This window comes from Balaenoptera ricei, chromosome 1 (assembly GCF_028023285.1).
Source record: "Balaenoptera ricei isolate mBalRic1 chromosome 1, mBalRic1.hap2, whole genome shotgun sequence".
Classification (NCBI taxonomy): domain Eukaryota; kingdom Metazoa; phylum Chordata; class Mammalia; order Artiodactyla; family Balaenopteridae; genus Balaenoptera; species Balaenoptera ricei.
Window position 1 is genome coordinate 165,863,521 of NC_082639.1, and position 16,077 is coordinate 165,879,597.

At 33.4% G+C, this 16,077-nt stretch overlaps 1 protein-coding gene across 1 annotated transcript in view; it reads left to right on the forward strand.

Annotated features, from left to right (window-relative positions):
• Positions 1 to 16,077, forward strand: part of CATSPERE (catsper channel auxiliary subunit epsilon) — a 264,815-nt gene that overhangs the window by 106,937 nt on the left and 141,801 nt on the right. The window contains exon 9 of the mRNA XM_059940988.1: positions 11,612 to 12,104. Coding sequence (XP_059796971.1) covers positions 11,612 to 12,104 — 493 coding nt within the window. The remainder of the gene's footprint in view (positions 1 to 11,611; positions 12,105 to 16,077) is intronic.

The following is a 16,077-nucleotide window of genomic DNA, read 5'->3' on the forward strand; positions in this document are numbered from 1 at the left end:
AAACCTCATGGTAACCACAAACCAAAAACCAATAATAGAGCCACAAAAAATAAAGAGAAAGGAATACAGCTATTGTACAAAAGAAAGTCATCAAAATACAAGGAAAGAGAGTAAGAGAAGAAGAAAGGAACAGAGAACAACAAAAATAACCAGAAAACAATTAACAAAATGGCATAAGTACATATCTATCAATAATTACTTTAAATGGAAATGGACTAAATGCTCCAATCAAAAGACATGGAGTGACTGAATGGATTTAAAAGCAAGATCCATATATATGCTGCCTACAAGAGACTCACTTCAGATCTAAAGAAACACACACAGACTGAAAGTGAAGGGATGGAAAAACATACAGGCATACTTTGTTTTATTGTGCTTTACTTTATTGCACTTTGCAGATATTGTGGTTTTTACAAATTGAAGGCTTTTGACAACTCTGCATCTGTCAAGACCATCAGTACCATTTTTTTCCAACAGCATTTGCTCACTTTGTGTCTCTGTGTCACATTTTGGTAATTCTTGCAATATTTCAATCTTTTAATCATTATTATTTATATTATTATTTAGCTTATTATATTTAATATAATAATATTATATAAGTTATGGTGGTCTTTGATCAGTGATCTGTGATATTACTATTGCAAAATGATTACAACTAGCTGAAGACTCAGATGTTGGTTAGTATTTTTTACCAATAACGTATTTTTAATTAAGATATGTACATTGTTCTTTTAGAGAATGGTATTGCACACTCAATAAACTATATTGCAGTGTACACATAACATTTCTATGCATTGGGAAACCAAAAAATTCATATGATTTGCTTTATTGCAATGTATGCTTTATCACGATGGTCTGGAACTGAACTGTAATATCTCCAAGGAATACCTGTATTCCACGCAAATGGAAGCAAAAAGGTAGCTGGGGGTAGCAATATTTATATCAGACAAAATAAACTTTAACACAGACTGTAATAAGAGACAAAGAAGAACATAAATAATGATAAAGGGATCAATCCAAGAAGAATATATAACACTTGTAAATATATATGCACCCAACATAGGAACACCTAAATACATAAAGCAAATATTAACAGACAGAACAGAAGAAATTCACAGTAATACAAGAACAGTAGGGTTCTTTAAACCCCCTTATATTAATGGATGGATTATCTAGACAGAAAACCAATAAGGAAACATTGACATAAAAAGGGAACCCTCCTGCACTGTTGGTGGGAATGTAAATTGATACAGCCACTATGGAGAACAGTATGGATTTTCCTTAAAAAGCTAAAGATAGAGCTACCATATGACCCGGCAATCCCACTACTGGGCATATACCCTGAGAAAACCGTAATTCAAAAAAGAGACAGGTACCACAATGTTCATTGCAGCACTATTTACAATAGCCAGGACATGGAAGCAACCTAAATGTCCCTCAACAGATGAATGGATAAAGAAGATGTGGCACATACATACATTGGAATATTACTCAGCCATAAAATGGAATGAAACTGAGTTATTTGTAGTGAGGTGGATGGACCTAGAATCTGTCATACAGAGTGAAGTAAGTCAGAAAGAGAAAAACAAATACTGTATGCTAATGCATATATATGGAATTTTAAAAAGCAGTACTGATGAACCTAGTGGCAGGGCAGGAATAAAGACGCAGATGTACAGAACGGACTTGAGGGCACGAGGGGGAAGGGGAAGCTGGGATGAAGTGAGAGAGTAGAATTCACATATATACACTACCAAATGTAAAATGGATGGCTAGTGGGAAGCTGCTGGATAGCACAAGGAGATCAACTCCAGGCTTTGTGACCTAGAGGGATGGGATAGGAAGGGTGGGAGGGAGGCTCAAGAGGGAGGCGATATGGGGATATATGTATACATATAGCTGATTCACTTTGTTATACAGCAGAAACTAACACAACATTGTAAAGCATTTATACTCCAATAAAGATGTGAAAAAAATGACACATTAAATCAGGTTACCTTACGAGATGCATCCAAAGCATTCCACCCAAAAACATCAGAATACACATTCTTTCAAGTACACATGGAATATTCTCCAGGATAGATTACATTTAATGACACAAAAGAAGTCTCAATACATTTAAAAAGATTGAAATCATATCAAGCATCTTTTCCAGTCACAATGGTATGAGACTAGAAATCACCTACAATAAGAAACTAGAAAAAACACAAGCACATGGAGTCTAAACAACCATTGGGTCATTGAAGAAATCAAAGAGAAAATAAACCAATACCTTGAGACAAATAAAAGTGGAAATACAACATTCTAAAGTCTATGGGGTGGGGCTTCCCTGGTGGCACAGTGGTTAAGAATCCACCTACCAGTGCAGGGGACACAGGTTCGAGCCCTGGTCTGGGAAGATCCCACATGCCACAGAGCAACTAAGTCCGTGTGCCACAACTCCTGAGCCCATGTGCCACAACTACTGAAGCCTGTGCGCCTAAAGCCCATGCTCCACAACAAGAGAAGCCACCACAATGAGAAGCCTGCACTCTGCAACGAAGAGTAACCCCCACTTGCCGCAACTAGAGAAAGCCCGTGCTCAGCAATGAAAACCCAACGCAGCCAAAAATAAAAAATAAATAAATAAATTTATTAAAAATAAAAAGTCTCTGGGACGCAGCAAAGGCAGTTCTAAAAGGTAAGTTTATAGCCATACAGGTCTACATCAGGAAAGAAGAAAAATTACCAACAAACAACCTAAACTTACACCTAAAGGAACTAGAAAAAGAAGAACAAACAAAGCCCAAAGTTAGTAGAAGGAAAGAAATAGTAAAGACCAGAGTGTGGAAATGAATAAAACAGAGACGAAAAAGGAAGGCAGGAGGGAAGGAAGGGTCAATGAAATGAAGAGTTGGTTCTTTGAAAAGATAAACAAAGTTGATAAAACGTTAGCCAGACACATCAAGAAAAAAGACAGTTGGCCTAGATAAATAAACTCAGAAATGAAAGAGAAGTTACAACTGACACCACAGAGATACAAAATATTGTAAGGAATTACTATGAAAAATTATACACCAGCAAATAGGACAACCTGGAAGAAATAGATAAATTCCTAAAAACATACAATCTTCTAAGACTGAATCAGGAAGAAATAGAAAATCTGCATAGGCCAATCACTAGTAATGAAATTGAATCAGTAATCAAAAAATTCTAACAAACAAAAGTCCAGGACTAGATGGCTTTACAGGTGAATTCTACCAAACATTTAATGAAGACTTAATAACTATTCTTCCCAAACTATTCAAAAAAAAATTGAGCAGGAACTAATTCAATGAGGCCAGCATCACCTTGATACTAAAACCAGACATAGATATTACAAACAAGAAAATTACAAGTCAATATCACTAGTGAACACAGATGCAAAATTACTCAACAAAATATTAGAAAACCAAATTCAACAATTCGTTAAAAGGATCATACACCATAATCAAGTGAGATTTATCCCGGGAAAACAAGGGTGATTCAATATCCACCAATCAATCAATGTGATATACCACATTAATGAAATGAAGGATAAAAATCATGTGATCATCTCAGTAGATGCAGAAGAGAACTTTTCGCAAATTCCATTTATGATAAAGATTCTGAACAAAGTGGGTATAAAAGAAACATACCTGAACATAATAAAGGCCACATATGACAAACCCACAGCTAATATCATACTCGGTGAAATGCTGAAAGCATTTCTCTAAGATCAGAAACAACACAAGGATGCCCAGTCTCTCCACTTTCATCAACATAGTATTAAAAGTCCTATCCACAGCAATCAGACATTAAAAATAAATAAAATGAATCCATATTGGAAAGGAAAAAGTAAAACTGTTTGCAAATGGCATGGTATTATATATATTAAAAATCCTATAGATCCCACCAAAATACTATTAGAACTAAAAAATAAATTCAATAAAGATGCAGGAAACAAAAGTAGCATATAGAAAGCTGTTGCATTTCTATACACTAGTAACAAAATTATTAGAAAGAGAAATAAGTAAAGGGAATTAAGAGGTACAAACCTGTAGTTATAAAATAAGTCACAGGGATGTAATATACAGTATAAGGAATATAGTCAATCATACTGTAATAATTTTGAGTGGTAACAGATAGTTACTAGATTTATCATGGTGATCATTTTGTTATTTATTTGATTGTCAGATCACTATGTTGTACACCTGAAATGAACATAATATTGTATGTCAACTGTACTTTAATAAAATAAAATGTTATATGTCTAGCTAATAAAAAAAAGAAATTCAACTTTATGGTAACTAGATACAGAATAAGTATAGATTTAACTTAGTTTTTTGGCACATGTATGTCAATTGATTTCCACAATTGTTTCAACACATGTTTGTTGTACATCTACTAATCAAGGTACTGTTAGAAACTAGGGGTATAGTCAAGGTTCCTACCTTCTGTATTCAATTTTTAATTGGGAATTCAAGAATTCAAATTATTATAATTCAAATTCTAAGATGGGAAATGGATAATTAACAATATGTAAACAATATAATATGTTGTATCAAGAACTATGAAAGAAATACACTAGGTGATAATACAGAGAGATCCATTTAGATACCATCTTAGAGGAGGCATTGAGTTGAGAAAAAAGGGTTTACATGAACAAGTAATGTGAAAAAATGTGGAAAGACTAATCTAGGTTTTTAAAAACAAACATACTTTAGAGATGTAGCAGATACATAAACAGTTATAGACCAATACATTTGAAAACTTAAAGAGAAAACATTCTAGAAAAATACAGTTTTTTAAAGGTGACTCAAAAGGAAATATAGAAGTTGAGCAAAGAAACTTAATCAGTATTTAACAATCTTTGGGGGCAGGGAGAGAGCACTAGCACAGATCATTCCAATCCTAAATTGCAAAATGAAGTTAGCAAATTATCATATACCAGTTCAGGCAAGGTCTATATGAGAAAGAAAAATTATAGGCTTATCTCATTCATGAACCTAGATACAAAATTCTGAATAAAATATTAGTAAAATAAACCCACCAATATATGAAGAGAGATATGACATATAATCAAGTTGGTTTATACCAGAAGTGCAAGGTTAGTATAATATTTTAAATGTTTTAATGTAATTTACTACATTGATAGATTAAAGGAGAAAGCTACCTGATCATCTTAATAGGGACAGAATGAAGCTTTACTTTATTATTACCTCATATCATAATTACTTACCTCATATCATGCATTAAAATAATCTGAGATTAATAATAATGCCAATAATAATAAAATAACCTCAGAAGACATACATGTGGAAGGCTAAACTGAAAAACTTTTAAAAAGAGATAGGAAAATATCTTTATTGCCTCAGGAAAAATTTTCTATAATCAATAAAAGTACCTCAAATTATAAAAGCAAAGATTTGATAAACAACTCATTAATAGGTACATGAAATGATGTTTGACTTTATTAACAATTAGAGAAAAATATTAATAGCCCAGAGAGGTCTATTTTACACACACCAGATTGATAAATATGTTAACATTTTAGACTGTTGTTGGTGAAAATATGTTTCAGCATTCAGGCTGCTATAACAAAATACCATTAACTGGGTGACTTACAAACAACGGATTATTTTTCACAGTTCTGGAGGCTGGAAGTCTGAGATCAGGGTGCCAGTGTGGTTGGTTGAAGGCCCTCTTCTGGGTGTCAGAATTCTCATTGTATCCTTACCTGGTGGAACAGACTGGGGAGCTCTCTTGGGCCTCTTTTACAAGGGCATTAATCCCACTTATGAGAGTTCTACCCTCATGACTTAAGCACCTCTCTAAGTCTCCACTTGCTATTACCATCGCATTGGGCATTAGGATTTCAATATATGAATTCTGGGCACAGACAAACATTCACACCATAGAAATGTGCATCAATGGGAACACTTACATACATTGCTAGTAGAAGTATAAATTGGCACAAACAGTTTGAAAGATATTTTTACACTGTCAGCCGAAGTTGAAGATGCATATATCAAATGGTTCCACAATTCAACACCAGGATATACCTTAGAGAAATCCATGCACAGGTGCATCAAGAGATGTGTGAAAGTATATTTGTAGCAGCATTGTTTCTAATAGGAAAAAATTTGAAACACTAATTTCCATTCATAGAGAAATGGATAAACATTCTCTAGTATAATTATGCTATAGAATATACACATTATACAGCTGTGAAAAATAAATCAAACACAAATCAACATGAATGTATTTCACAAACATAATATTGAATGAAAAAAGCAAGTCATGGAAGAAAAGTACAGTATGATTCCATTTATATAAAATGCAAAAAGTTGAAAAATTAAATAATATGTAGTTTATTAATACATATATGCGGTAAACTAGTTTTTTAAAGCATGGAAATTGACCTTGTATCCTGAAACCTTGCTATAATTGCTTATTAGTTCCAGGAATTTTTTTGTCTGTTCTTTGGGATTCTCTACATAGATAATCATGTCATCTGTAAACAAAGAACATTTTGTTACTTCCTTCCCAATCTTGTAAAACTTTTATTTCATTTTCTTGTCTTATTGTGTTAGCTAGAACTTCCAGTATGGTGTTGAATAGAAATCTTTGTCTTGTACCTGTTCTTAGGAGGAAAGCATCTAATTTCTCACCATTAAGTTTTTTGTATGTTCTTTTAGATGCTCCTTTGTCAAGTCAAGGAAGCTTCCCCTCTGTTGCTAGTTTGCTGAGAGATTTTATCATGAGTGGGTGTTGGATGTTGTCAAATGGTTTTACTGCATCTGTTGATATGATTATATGCTTTTTCTTCATTAGGCTGTTTATGTGATGGACTATATTAAATGATTTTTAATGTTGGACCAGACTTGCATAACTGGAATAAATCCCATTTGGTCGTGGTAAATAATTCTTTTTACACATTATTGGATTTAAAATGTCTGTAGCTTTATCTGTAATGTCTTTATCTGGTTTTGGTGTTAGAGTAATGCTGATCTCATAGAATAAGTTGGGAAGTATTGCCTCTGCTTCTATTTTTTGGAAGACATTATAGAGTACTGACATCCTATATTCCTTAAATGTTAGAATTCACCAGTGAACCCGTCTGGGCCTGGTGCTTTTTGTTTTGGAAGATAATTGGTTATTTATTTATTTTATTTAATGCATATATCCCTATTCACATTATTTCTCTTTGTGTGATTTTTGGTACATTGTATCTTTCAGTTGGGCCATCTCATCTGAGTTATCGAATTTGTGGGCATAGAATTGTCCATTAATTGTTCATTTAATAAAGAGTATTCCTTTATTACTCTTTAATGTCCATGAGATCAGTAGTGATGGCCCATTTTAATTTCTGATATTAGTAATTTGTGTCCTTTGTCTTTTTTTCTTAGCTCAGCTAGAAGTTTATTGACTTTATTTATCTTTTCAAAGAACGCAGCTTTTGGTTTCATTGATTCTCTCTACTGCTTTTCTGATTTCAATTTGCTGATTTCTGCTCTAATTTTTATTATTATTTTTCTTCTGATTGCTGTACATTTATATTGCTTTTCTATCTCCAGTTTCTTAAAGTGGAAGCTTAGATTATTGATTTTTAGTTCTTCTTTTCTAGTGTATGCATTCCATGTTGTAAATTTCCCTGTACACACTGCTTTCAGGTCATCTCCCAAATTTGATAAGTTGTATTTTCATTTATTTCCAAATATTTTAAAATTTCACTTGAGATTTCTTCCTTGATCCATATATTACTTAGAATTGTGTTGTTTAATCTCCAAATATTTAGGGAAATTTCAGGTATCTGATTTCTAATTTTTTAAGGTGTGTTTTGTGGCCCAGAATATGGTGCATCTTGGTGAATACTCCGTATGATCTTGAGAAGAATGTGTATTCTGCTGTTTTAGGATGAAGTATTCTTTAAATGTCAGTTAGATCCAGTTGATTGATGGTGCTCTTCAGTTTAACTGTGTCCTTACTGATTTTCTGCCTGCTGGATCTATTAACTACTGACAGAGAAGTTTTAAAGTATCCAGCTATACTAGTGGATTTTTATATTTATATTCTCTATTTAATAATATTATATTGTATATTTGAAAGTTAGTAAGAGAGTAGATCTTAGGAGTTCTTATCACAAAAACAATTTTTATAGCTATGTATGGTGATGGACGTTAACTAGACTTACTGTGGTGATCATTTTGCAATATATAAAAATGTCAGATCATTATACTGTACACCTAAAGCTAATAAAATGTTATATGTCAATTATAGCTCAGTATTTTAAAAAATCAGGCCAGTGACTATATGTGAGTGGGTGGAAGAGGGGAAAGAAGAGACATACAGGAAATGTCCAAGTTACTGGCAATGTTCTGATTCTTGATATGGGTGATTATTACACAGGTGTTCATCTTGGTATTATTCTTTAAGGTGTGTGTTTTGTATCATATATTCTTGTATAACATGATTTATTATTTTGTTTTAAAAATTAGTAAATAAATGATATTTTAAAAGAAATAGAAATAAAATATGCATATGTACAGAATGTCAGATACCCATTTAAAGAATGTTGCCTTGGATGCCATAAAAAAAATCTACATAATTGGATTGATTAATTTGGGTTTAGAAAAGATTGTCCTTATAAAAGATATATTTTGTGGTAAAACAAGAAAGCAAAATAGAAGAAATAATTCTTGAGTAGGACTTGAAGGACCAGTAGAATATAGAGATGGAGAAGAGAGACTGGGTGCTCTAAGAGAAGGGAGGGGGTACAAACAGTTCGGAAGGCAAAAAGAAAGAACACATCTGGCACTTCCCTGGTGGCACAGTGGTTAAGAGTCTGCCTGCCAATGCAGGGGACATGGGTTCAAGCCCTGGTCCAGGAAGATCCCACATGCTGCAGAGCAACTAAGCCCATGCACCACAACTACTGAGCCTGCACTCTAGAGCCTGTGAGCCACAACTACTGAGCCCATGCACCACAACTACTGAAGTCCACACACCTAGAGCCTGTGCTCCACAACAAGAGAAGCCACGGCAATGAGAAGCCCGTGCACCACAAGGAAGAGTAGCCCCCGCTCGCCGCAGCCTGAGAAAGCCCACACACAGCAATGAAGACCCACCACAGCCAAAAATAAATTAATTAATTAAAAATATTAATATTAGATTAGTTTGTAAAAAAAAAAAAAAAAGAACACACCTGAAATATAATATGGCAAGTGAAATTGAACAGGAAAAAAATGAACCTTCCATGAAAAGTATTGGAATAGTTTGAATTTTTGCTGGATATAATTTAGGGGCCACTGAAGTCTCTAACCAGAACATGACTTAATGAAATTCAGTTTAGAGCAGATAAGTTAAAACATGGCAGATTAAATATATTTATTTATCTCTATTCTCTTCCATAATCTTGCTAAAATAACAAGGAGAAACGTTTTTAAAGTTGCAAGCCTATGAAAACAAACAATGGGAAAGGAAGCAAGCACAGAAGATAGAAAGCACAGAGAGAACTGGTAACTGACTTAGTAGAGCACAGAAATTCTGTTAATTAAGAGCTTGCAGAAGGGAATTCTGAAGTAATTGGAAATCCCCAGGGTGCCTGCAGTCATGCTCCCTGAATATGGAAACCTAGCATATATCCTCCTGGCAGGCTAGAGGATTCTTCTTTGGATTAACTGGTCAGAAATACTTAAATTTAGAATCAGGAGGAGAGAAGCAGAGTGGGGCACAGTGGGAGTAAGGGGTATTCCTCAAAGCTGTCTCACCACTTGTTACTGATACTCTTGTAAATATTAATGGACAGCCAAGGGCAACCAGTTACAGAAAGCCTCCAACATGAATGTAAGAGACCTAAATCAATAAACAGAACAACGGAATTCAGGGGACATAGCACACAGCAGGGAGCCAAAGAAAAGTTCACAAAAAATATAGTGTCTTCACAGAAATAAGAGAAGATATTATACACATAAAAGAAGATTAAGATGCTATAAAATGAGAAGTAAGAAAAAAATTGAAAAGTGTATAAACATAGTCATAATTTTTTTTAAAAATCAAAGGTTTGAAAACAAAATGATAGACATGGGAAACTGAAAAGCTCAGTATGCCATGGCCAGGCCTTGAGCGCTGGGTCCTTCCTAGGTCTTGTAGATAACCAATTATCCATTCAAACAAAATAGTCACCAATACATAACTGTACCGTGGCTGTGTATATGAGATTATTATGTAGCCAGTGGACAATAACAAAATGATACTGGTGATTTTTTTAAAATGTGCTTGAAACCAATGTTAGAGTCAGTGGTGTGGTTTGTCCAAAGCAGTAACTGCACCAAGTTTAATGGTGCCATGATTTAGGGCATAGAGGTTTGATGACATTCCTACAACTGGCCCAGCATGGGGCTCCCTTCACCTGGCAGGACCTCATTCTGAGTGGTCGGAATGCCATCACCACAACCAAGTGTGTATTCATTGAGGAAATAGGAAACTCAAGAAGCATTTACTGAACATCCTCTAGCCTGATGTCTCCTGGATTGCCCTGCTGAGAAACTCTCCTTAGAACTTTTCATAAGTTTTAAGATACATGTCAGAGTGCTTGTTTTCACAGATTCCTCTGTGTCCACTTCAAAAGATAGACCCAGCTCTGTCAAATTTTAGAATACAAAGGAAAAAAAGGGACAATCTTAAAAACTTATAGAAAGGCAACTCATTTGAATCACAAGAGTCAGTGTGTCATCTGACTTCCCCATTAGTAAAGCTAAATACGTGAGCCTGGAGAAAACGCCGTCAAAGTTCTGAAGTCTCTACCTAGCCAAACTATCTAGCAGGTATGTAAAATAAAGATATTTTGGGGACTCAGGGTCTCAGAAACTTTATGTTCACATACCCTTTAACAGAGAGGAACTGAAAAATGTGTTTTAACAAAACAAGAAAGATCAAACCATTGGATCCAGTAAATGGTGGCTTCAACCCAGAGAGTAATAAAGGGAAACTCCAGGAAACAAGTACTAGATTACCTCTGCAGTTACCACATGGAAAATATTATGGAGCACCATTTTAATTACCTATTGGAAAACTTAGAAAACTAAACAAATGTTTAAATGAAATAATTATTAACTTTAGGAGAAATATTGTAAATAAACATAAATATAAGAAAACATAATTAAACATTTCTCAGTAGTAAACAATATATATTAATAACAATGTAAATACTATACATTTAGCTAAACACTGTGATATTAACTTGAGAGAAGAGGAGATGTGTGGGTAGGTATTATGAGACAGATACATTTTCATTTGTCATATAAGAAGACAATAATGTATAAAATTATATACTAAGAGAACAGTATAAGAATATTTGTTTGAGAATATGGAGACACATTCCAGGACAAAGAGATGTAAGAGTCAAAACTTTTTCTTTGGGAACTAAAGTGAGGAATGAGGAGAAATGGGGCAGTGGTAATGTTTTAGTACTATTTGTTTTGTTTTACCCAGACTTATGTTGATAAAAATAAAAATTTTTATAAAAGATGATAAATGTCAGCACCATGCAAGATGGATGAGAAGGAGGGCGTGCATTTTATTCTTATATTTTCTATTTTTCTCTTCTTAGGACCTGGCATATCTCGATACCGATGACAGCAGATGATGTGCTAAAGGAGATTAGAGGAAATCAAGTGGCTTTTCAAGATTGCTTTACTGCAGATATTTTTTTCCTGCTGACTTTTTCTTTGTTAACAATACCTGAGATTCCTGGGTTTTTACCAGTCTCTTCACCACAGGGTAGTCAGTTAATGGCAGACTGGGCTGCTTGTGTTCCTTCATTTGTTGTTGTGGTAGCTGATATGGAGACCTTTCAGACAAATGATTCATTCCGTACTTGGACCAGAATCAGAGTGCCTCCAAACATTCTGACTGATGATGAAAGACACAGTGTGTCTGATGTGACCCTATCACAGGATGGAATATTTTTTTTAATAAATGGTATTCTTTACTTTAAAAATTATAATGCATTTAAAGGACTGGGAAGCAATGTAAATCTTCCTGATGGTGGAATTATTGGCATTACATCAAGAAAATGGTGTTGGATCAACTATTTATTGAAGGTTAGTAAAAAGATTACATATATGTATATTATACCTGCACATTTAGATATATTTACCATACTGTTTAATGCAGTGATATATCAGAGACTATACTATGCAGCTCTTTGTAGAATTATTTTTTTAAGATTTATTTTTTATTTATTTTATTTATTTTTGGCTGCATTGGGTCTTAGTTGCAGCACATGGGATCTTCGTTGAGGCACGCAGGATCTTTTGCTGTGGCACACGGGTGTCTCTCTAGTTGTGGCGTGCAGGTTTTCTCTTCTCTAGTTGTGGAGGGTAGGCTCCAGGGCATGTGGGCTCTGTAGTTGTGGTGCATGGGTTCTAGAGCGTGTGGGCTCTGTAGTTCATGGCACACAGGCTCTCTAGTTGAGGCACATGAGCTCAGTAGTTGTGGCACATGGGCTTAGTTGCCCCATGGCATGTGGGACCTTAGTTCCCTGACCAGGGATCAAACCCACTCCCCTGCTAAGTCAGATTCTTTACCACTGGACCACCAGGGAAGTCCCTGTAAAGTTATTTATGCTTGTAAATAACTCTATCTTTCTGACCTAGCTTCTCAGAGACCTCTTTACAGAGGTGTACCACCGACGACAGAGAATAAAATGAATCTAAAATATCTTTAATAGATTTAAATAAATGGAAAAGAAATTGGAAACCATGAGAAAAAAGGAATCTATCAAATGACAAGGCAATGAGTAAAACTAAAAGCAAGGAAGTCATTACCATAAAATTTAGGATAATGGTTATCCTGGAAAGAAAAGATGTAGTGATTGGGAGAGAGCATGTGTGATATTTGGGAGTTCTGATTATATTCTATTTCTTAATCTAGGTAGCTATTACACAGATTTCTGCTTTGTGATCAATCTTCCAGCTATTTATTTATTTATTATATTTGGTCGATTTTCTGTATGTAGATTCTATTTCAAAAATTTTAAATATGTAAAAATAAATGTTAAAATATAACTTAGATAAAACTAACAAAAATTGAAATGTAAAATTCAACGATCATTTTAAATAGAAGATTGGATACAACAAAAATAACTAGTGCATTGGGAAGTAGATAAGAAGAAATCAAACAAAATGAAAAACTGGGAGAAAGGCAGAAACCAAGAAAAAGAGGGTAAGAGAGATGAAAGAAAGAATGGGAAAGAGAAGATTCAACATATATCTAACCAGAATTCCAAAATGAAATTTTAGCAAGAAAGAGAAAGAACTGAGACTTTTTCAGACTTAAAGAAAGATATCAATCCTCAATCCATAAATATTAATAAATCCAAGTTGATATAGGAGAAAAGAAAACCCACTTAGATCAAAATAGTGAAATTGCAGGGTATCAAAGACTAATAAGAGATATTAAAAGCATCCAAAAAGAAAGGACAAATTACAAACAAAGTAAAGACAGTAAAACAATTAGACAGAATCAGTGGAAGTCAGAAGACAGTGAAATACTCAACTGAGGTAAAGTTATTGGCAACCTAAAATTATATATATTCAATAAAACTATCCTCAAGAATAAGAATGTTTGAAACTATATTAATCAAAATCAGAGATTTTATAATTAGAATAATTGAAATAAAATCCATTAGATGTGCTCAATAGCAGAATGGATATGACATGACAGAGGAAACAGTCAATAAGACTAAAGTTATATCAATAGAAAATTTCCAATGTAAACAATAGAAAATATTGTCAAAGTTGAACCAAGCCCCAGAGACCTGTGGGACAATACCAAAACGTCTAACATACATGACATTGGAGTCCAAGGAGGAGAGAAGAGAGGATCATGTAGAAAAAAAAATCTGAATAAATAATGGCTAGAAACTTCTCAAATTTGGTAGTAAGTATAAACTTATGGAGCCATGAAGCCCAACAGACTCCAAACAATGTAGTTGTAAAAGAAACTCATAATCAAACTACTAAAAACCAAAGGAAAAAAAATGTGGAAGCAGCCAGAGAGAAGTGATACATCATATATAGGAGAACAATGATTCAAGTGATAGCTGATTTTTCATCACAGACCATAGGTAACAGAAGGCAATGAAGCAGTATTAGTAGAGTACTGAAAGAAAGGATCATCAGCATAGAATTCTATTCCAGACAAACATGTTTTTCAGGAATTAAGGAGAAATAAAGACATTCTCAGATGAAGGAAAACTAAGAAAATCTGTTACCAGAATACCTACTCTAAAAGAAATATATGTCTAATGAAGCTTATCAGGTGGAAGGGAAATGGAGAATTTAAAACTTCAGTAATGAGTAAAAAACAACTGAAATGGTAGATATACAGGTAAAAATTATTTTAGACTAAAATCATTTTAATAAAATTATTTAATTAGATTTGTTAATCTAATTTATTTAATTAGCTAAAATAAAATTATTCTAATCTAATAGTCATTAGATTAAATAATATTTAATCTAATAATAATAGATTATATTATTATATACTCTATTATATAGATTATTTTTATACTCTAGTTCCTTAAAACTTAAGAGTATAAAATTTTTATATTTTTATACTCTTAATTTTTATATTTTTATACTCTTAAGTCCTTAAAATACGTATGATATGTAAAAGCAAAATTTTAAATATACAACATTTTCTGGTGGGCTTTTTAATGTATGTTGATATAATACATGATGATTACAGCATAAATGCAGAAGGATAAAAGAACCTATGGGGTAGTGAGCTTTCTTCATTACACTTGAAATGTTAAATGCATTATTATAACCCCTAGAGCAACCACTAAAAAATTATACAAGATAGAGTTTTAAAAACCTCAACAGATAAATTAAAATGGAATACTAAAAAAAAATTTTTTTTCAATAACCTAAAAGAAGACAGGAAAGGGAAACACAGGGACAAAAACCAGAGGATACAAACAGAAAACAACACAATGGTAGTTAATTATAAACATGTCAATAATTTCAATAAATGTAAATGGCCAAAAATTACTAATTAAAAGGCAGAGATTGTCAAATTGGATTTTTGTTTTTTAAAGACCAAACTGTATGCTTCCCATAAGAAACCCCCTTTAAATATAAGGAGACAGAGTTGAATTAAAAGTAATATATTGGAAAAGGATATATCATGCAAACACTAATTAAAGAAAATGGGAGTGGATTTATTAATATCAGACAAAGTAGGAAAACAATTGGATAAAAAGGGACATTATATGATAAAAGGGTCAATTTGTCAAGAAGACATAGCAATCCTAAATGTGTATGTATCTAACAAACAAGCTTCATAGCATATGAACCAAAATTAATTGAATGGAAAAAAGAAATAGATAAATCCACAAAATTGTTGGAAGATTTCCACAGTCCTTTTTCAGTAATAGATAAAACAAGTAGACAGAAAACAAGCAAGGATGTACAAGGATAAATGGCACCAGTGGTCAGAAAACTACTGCCCATCTCACCCAAATCAAGTCTGCTGTCTTGTGTGTAAAAAGTTTTATTGGAATATAGCCGTGCTCATTTGCTTATGTATCATCTCTGGCTGCTTTTGCCCTACAACAGCACTGATAAAAATTTGCAAGAGTATGTGGACCAAAACTTAAATATTTACTATATAGCCCTTTCCATAAAAAGTTTGCTGACCCCTGAATTAACCAGCTTGACCTAGTAGACATTTGTAAAATATACTCCACCCAACAACAGCAGAAAATATATTCTTTTCAAGTAAACATGGAATATTAGCAAAGATAGAGTATATTTTAGAACATAAGACAAACGTTAACAAATTTAAAAGAAGAGAAATCAAAGCATGTTCTCTGGTCATAACAGAATTAAACTAGAAATCAACTTTTTAAAAACAGATATGTGGAAAGTCATCAAGGATTTGAAATTTTACAAATACACATTACAGTAACCATTTGGGCAAACACCATTTCAAGGGGAATTAAAAATAATTTAAAAAAATATTTTTGGTTTTGGCTCCATTGTGTCTTCGTTGCTGCACACAGGCTTT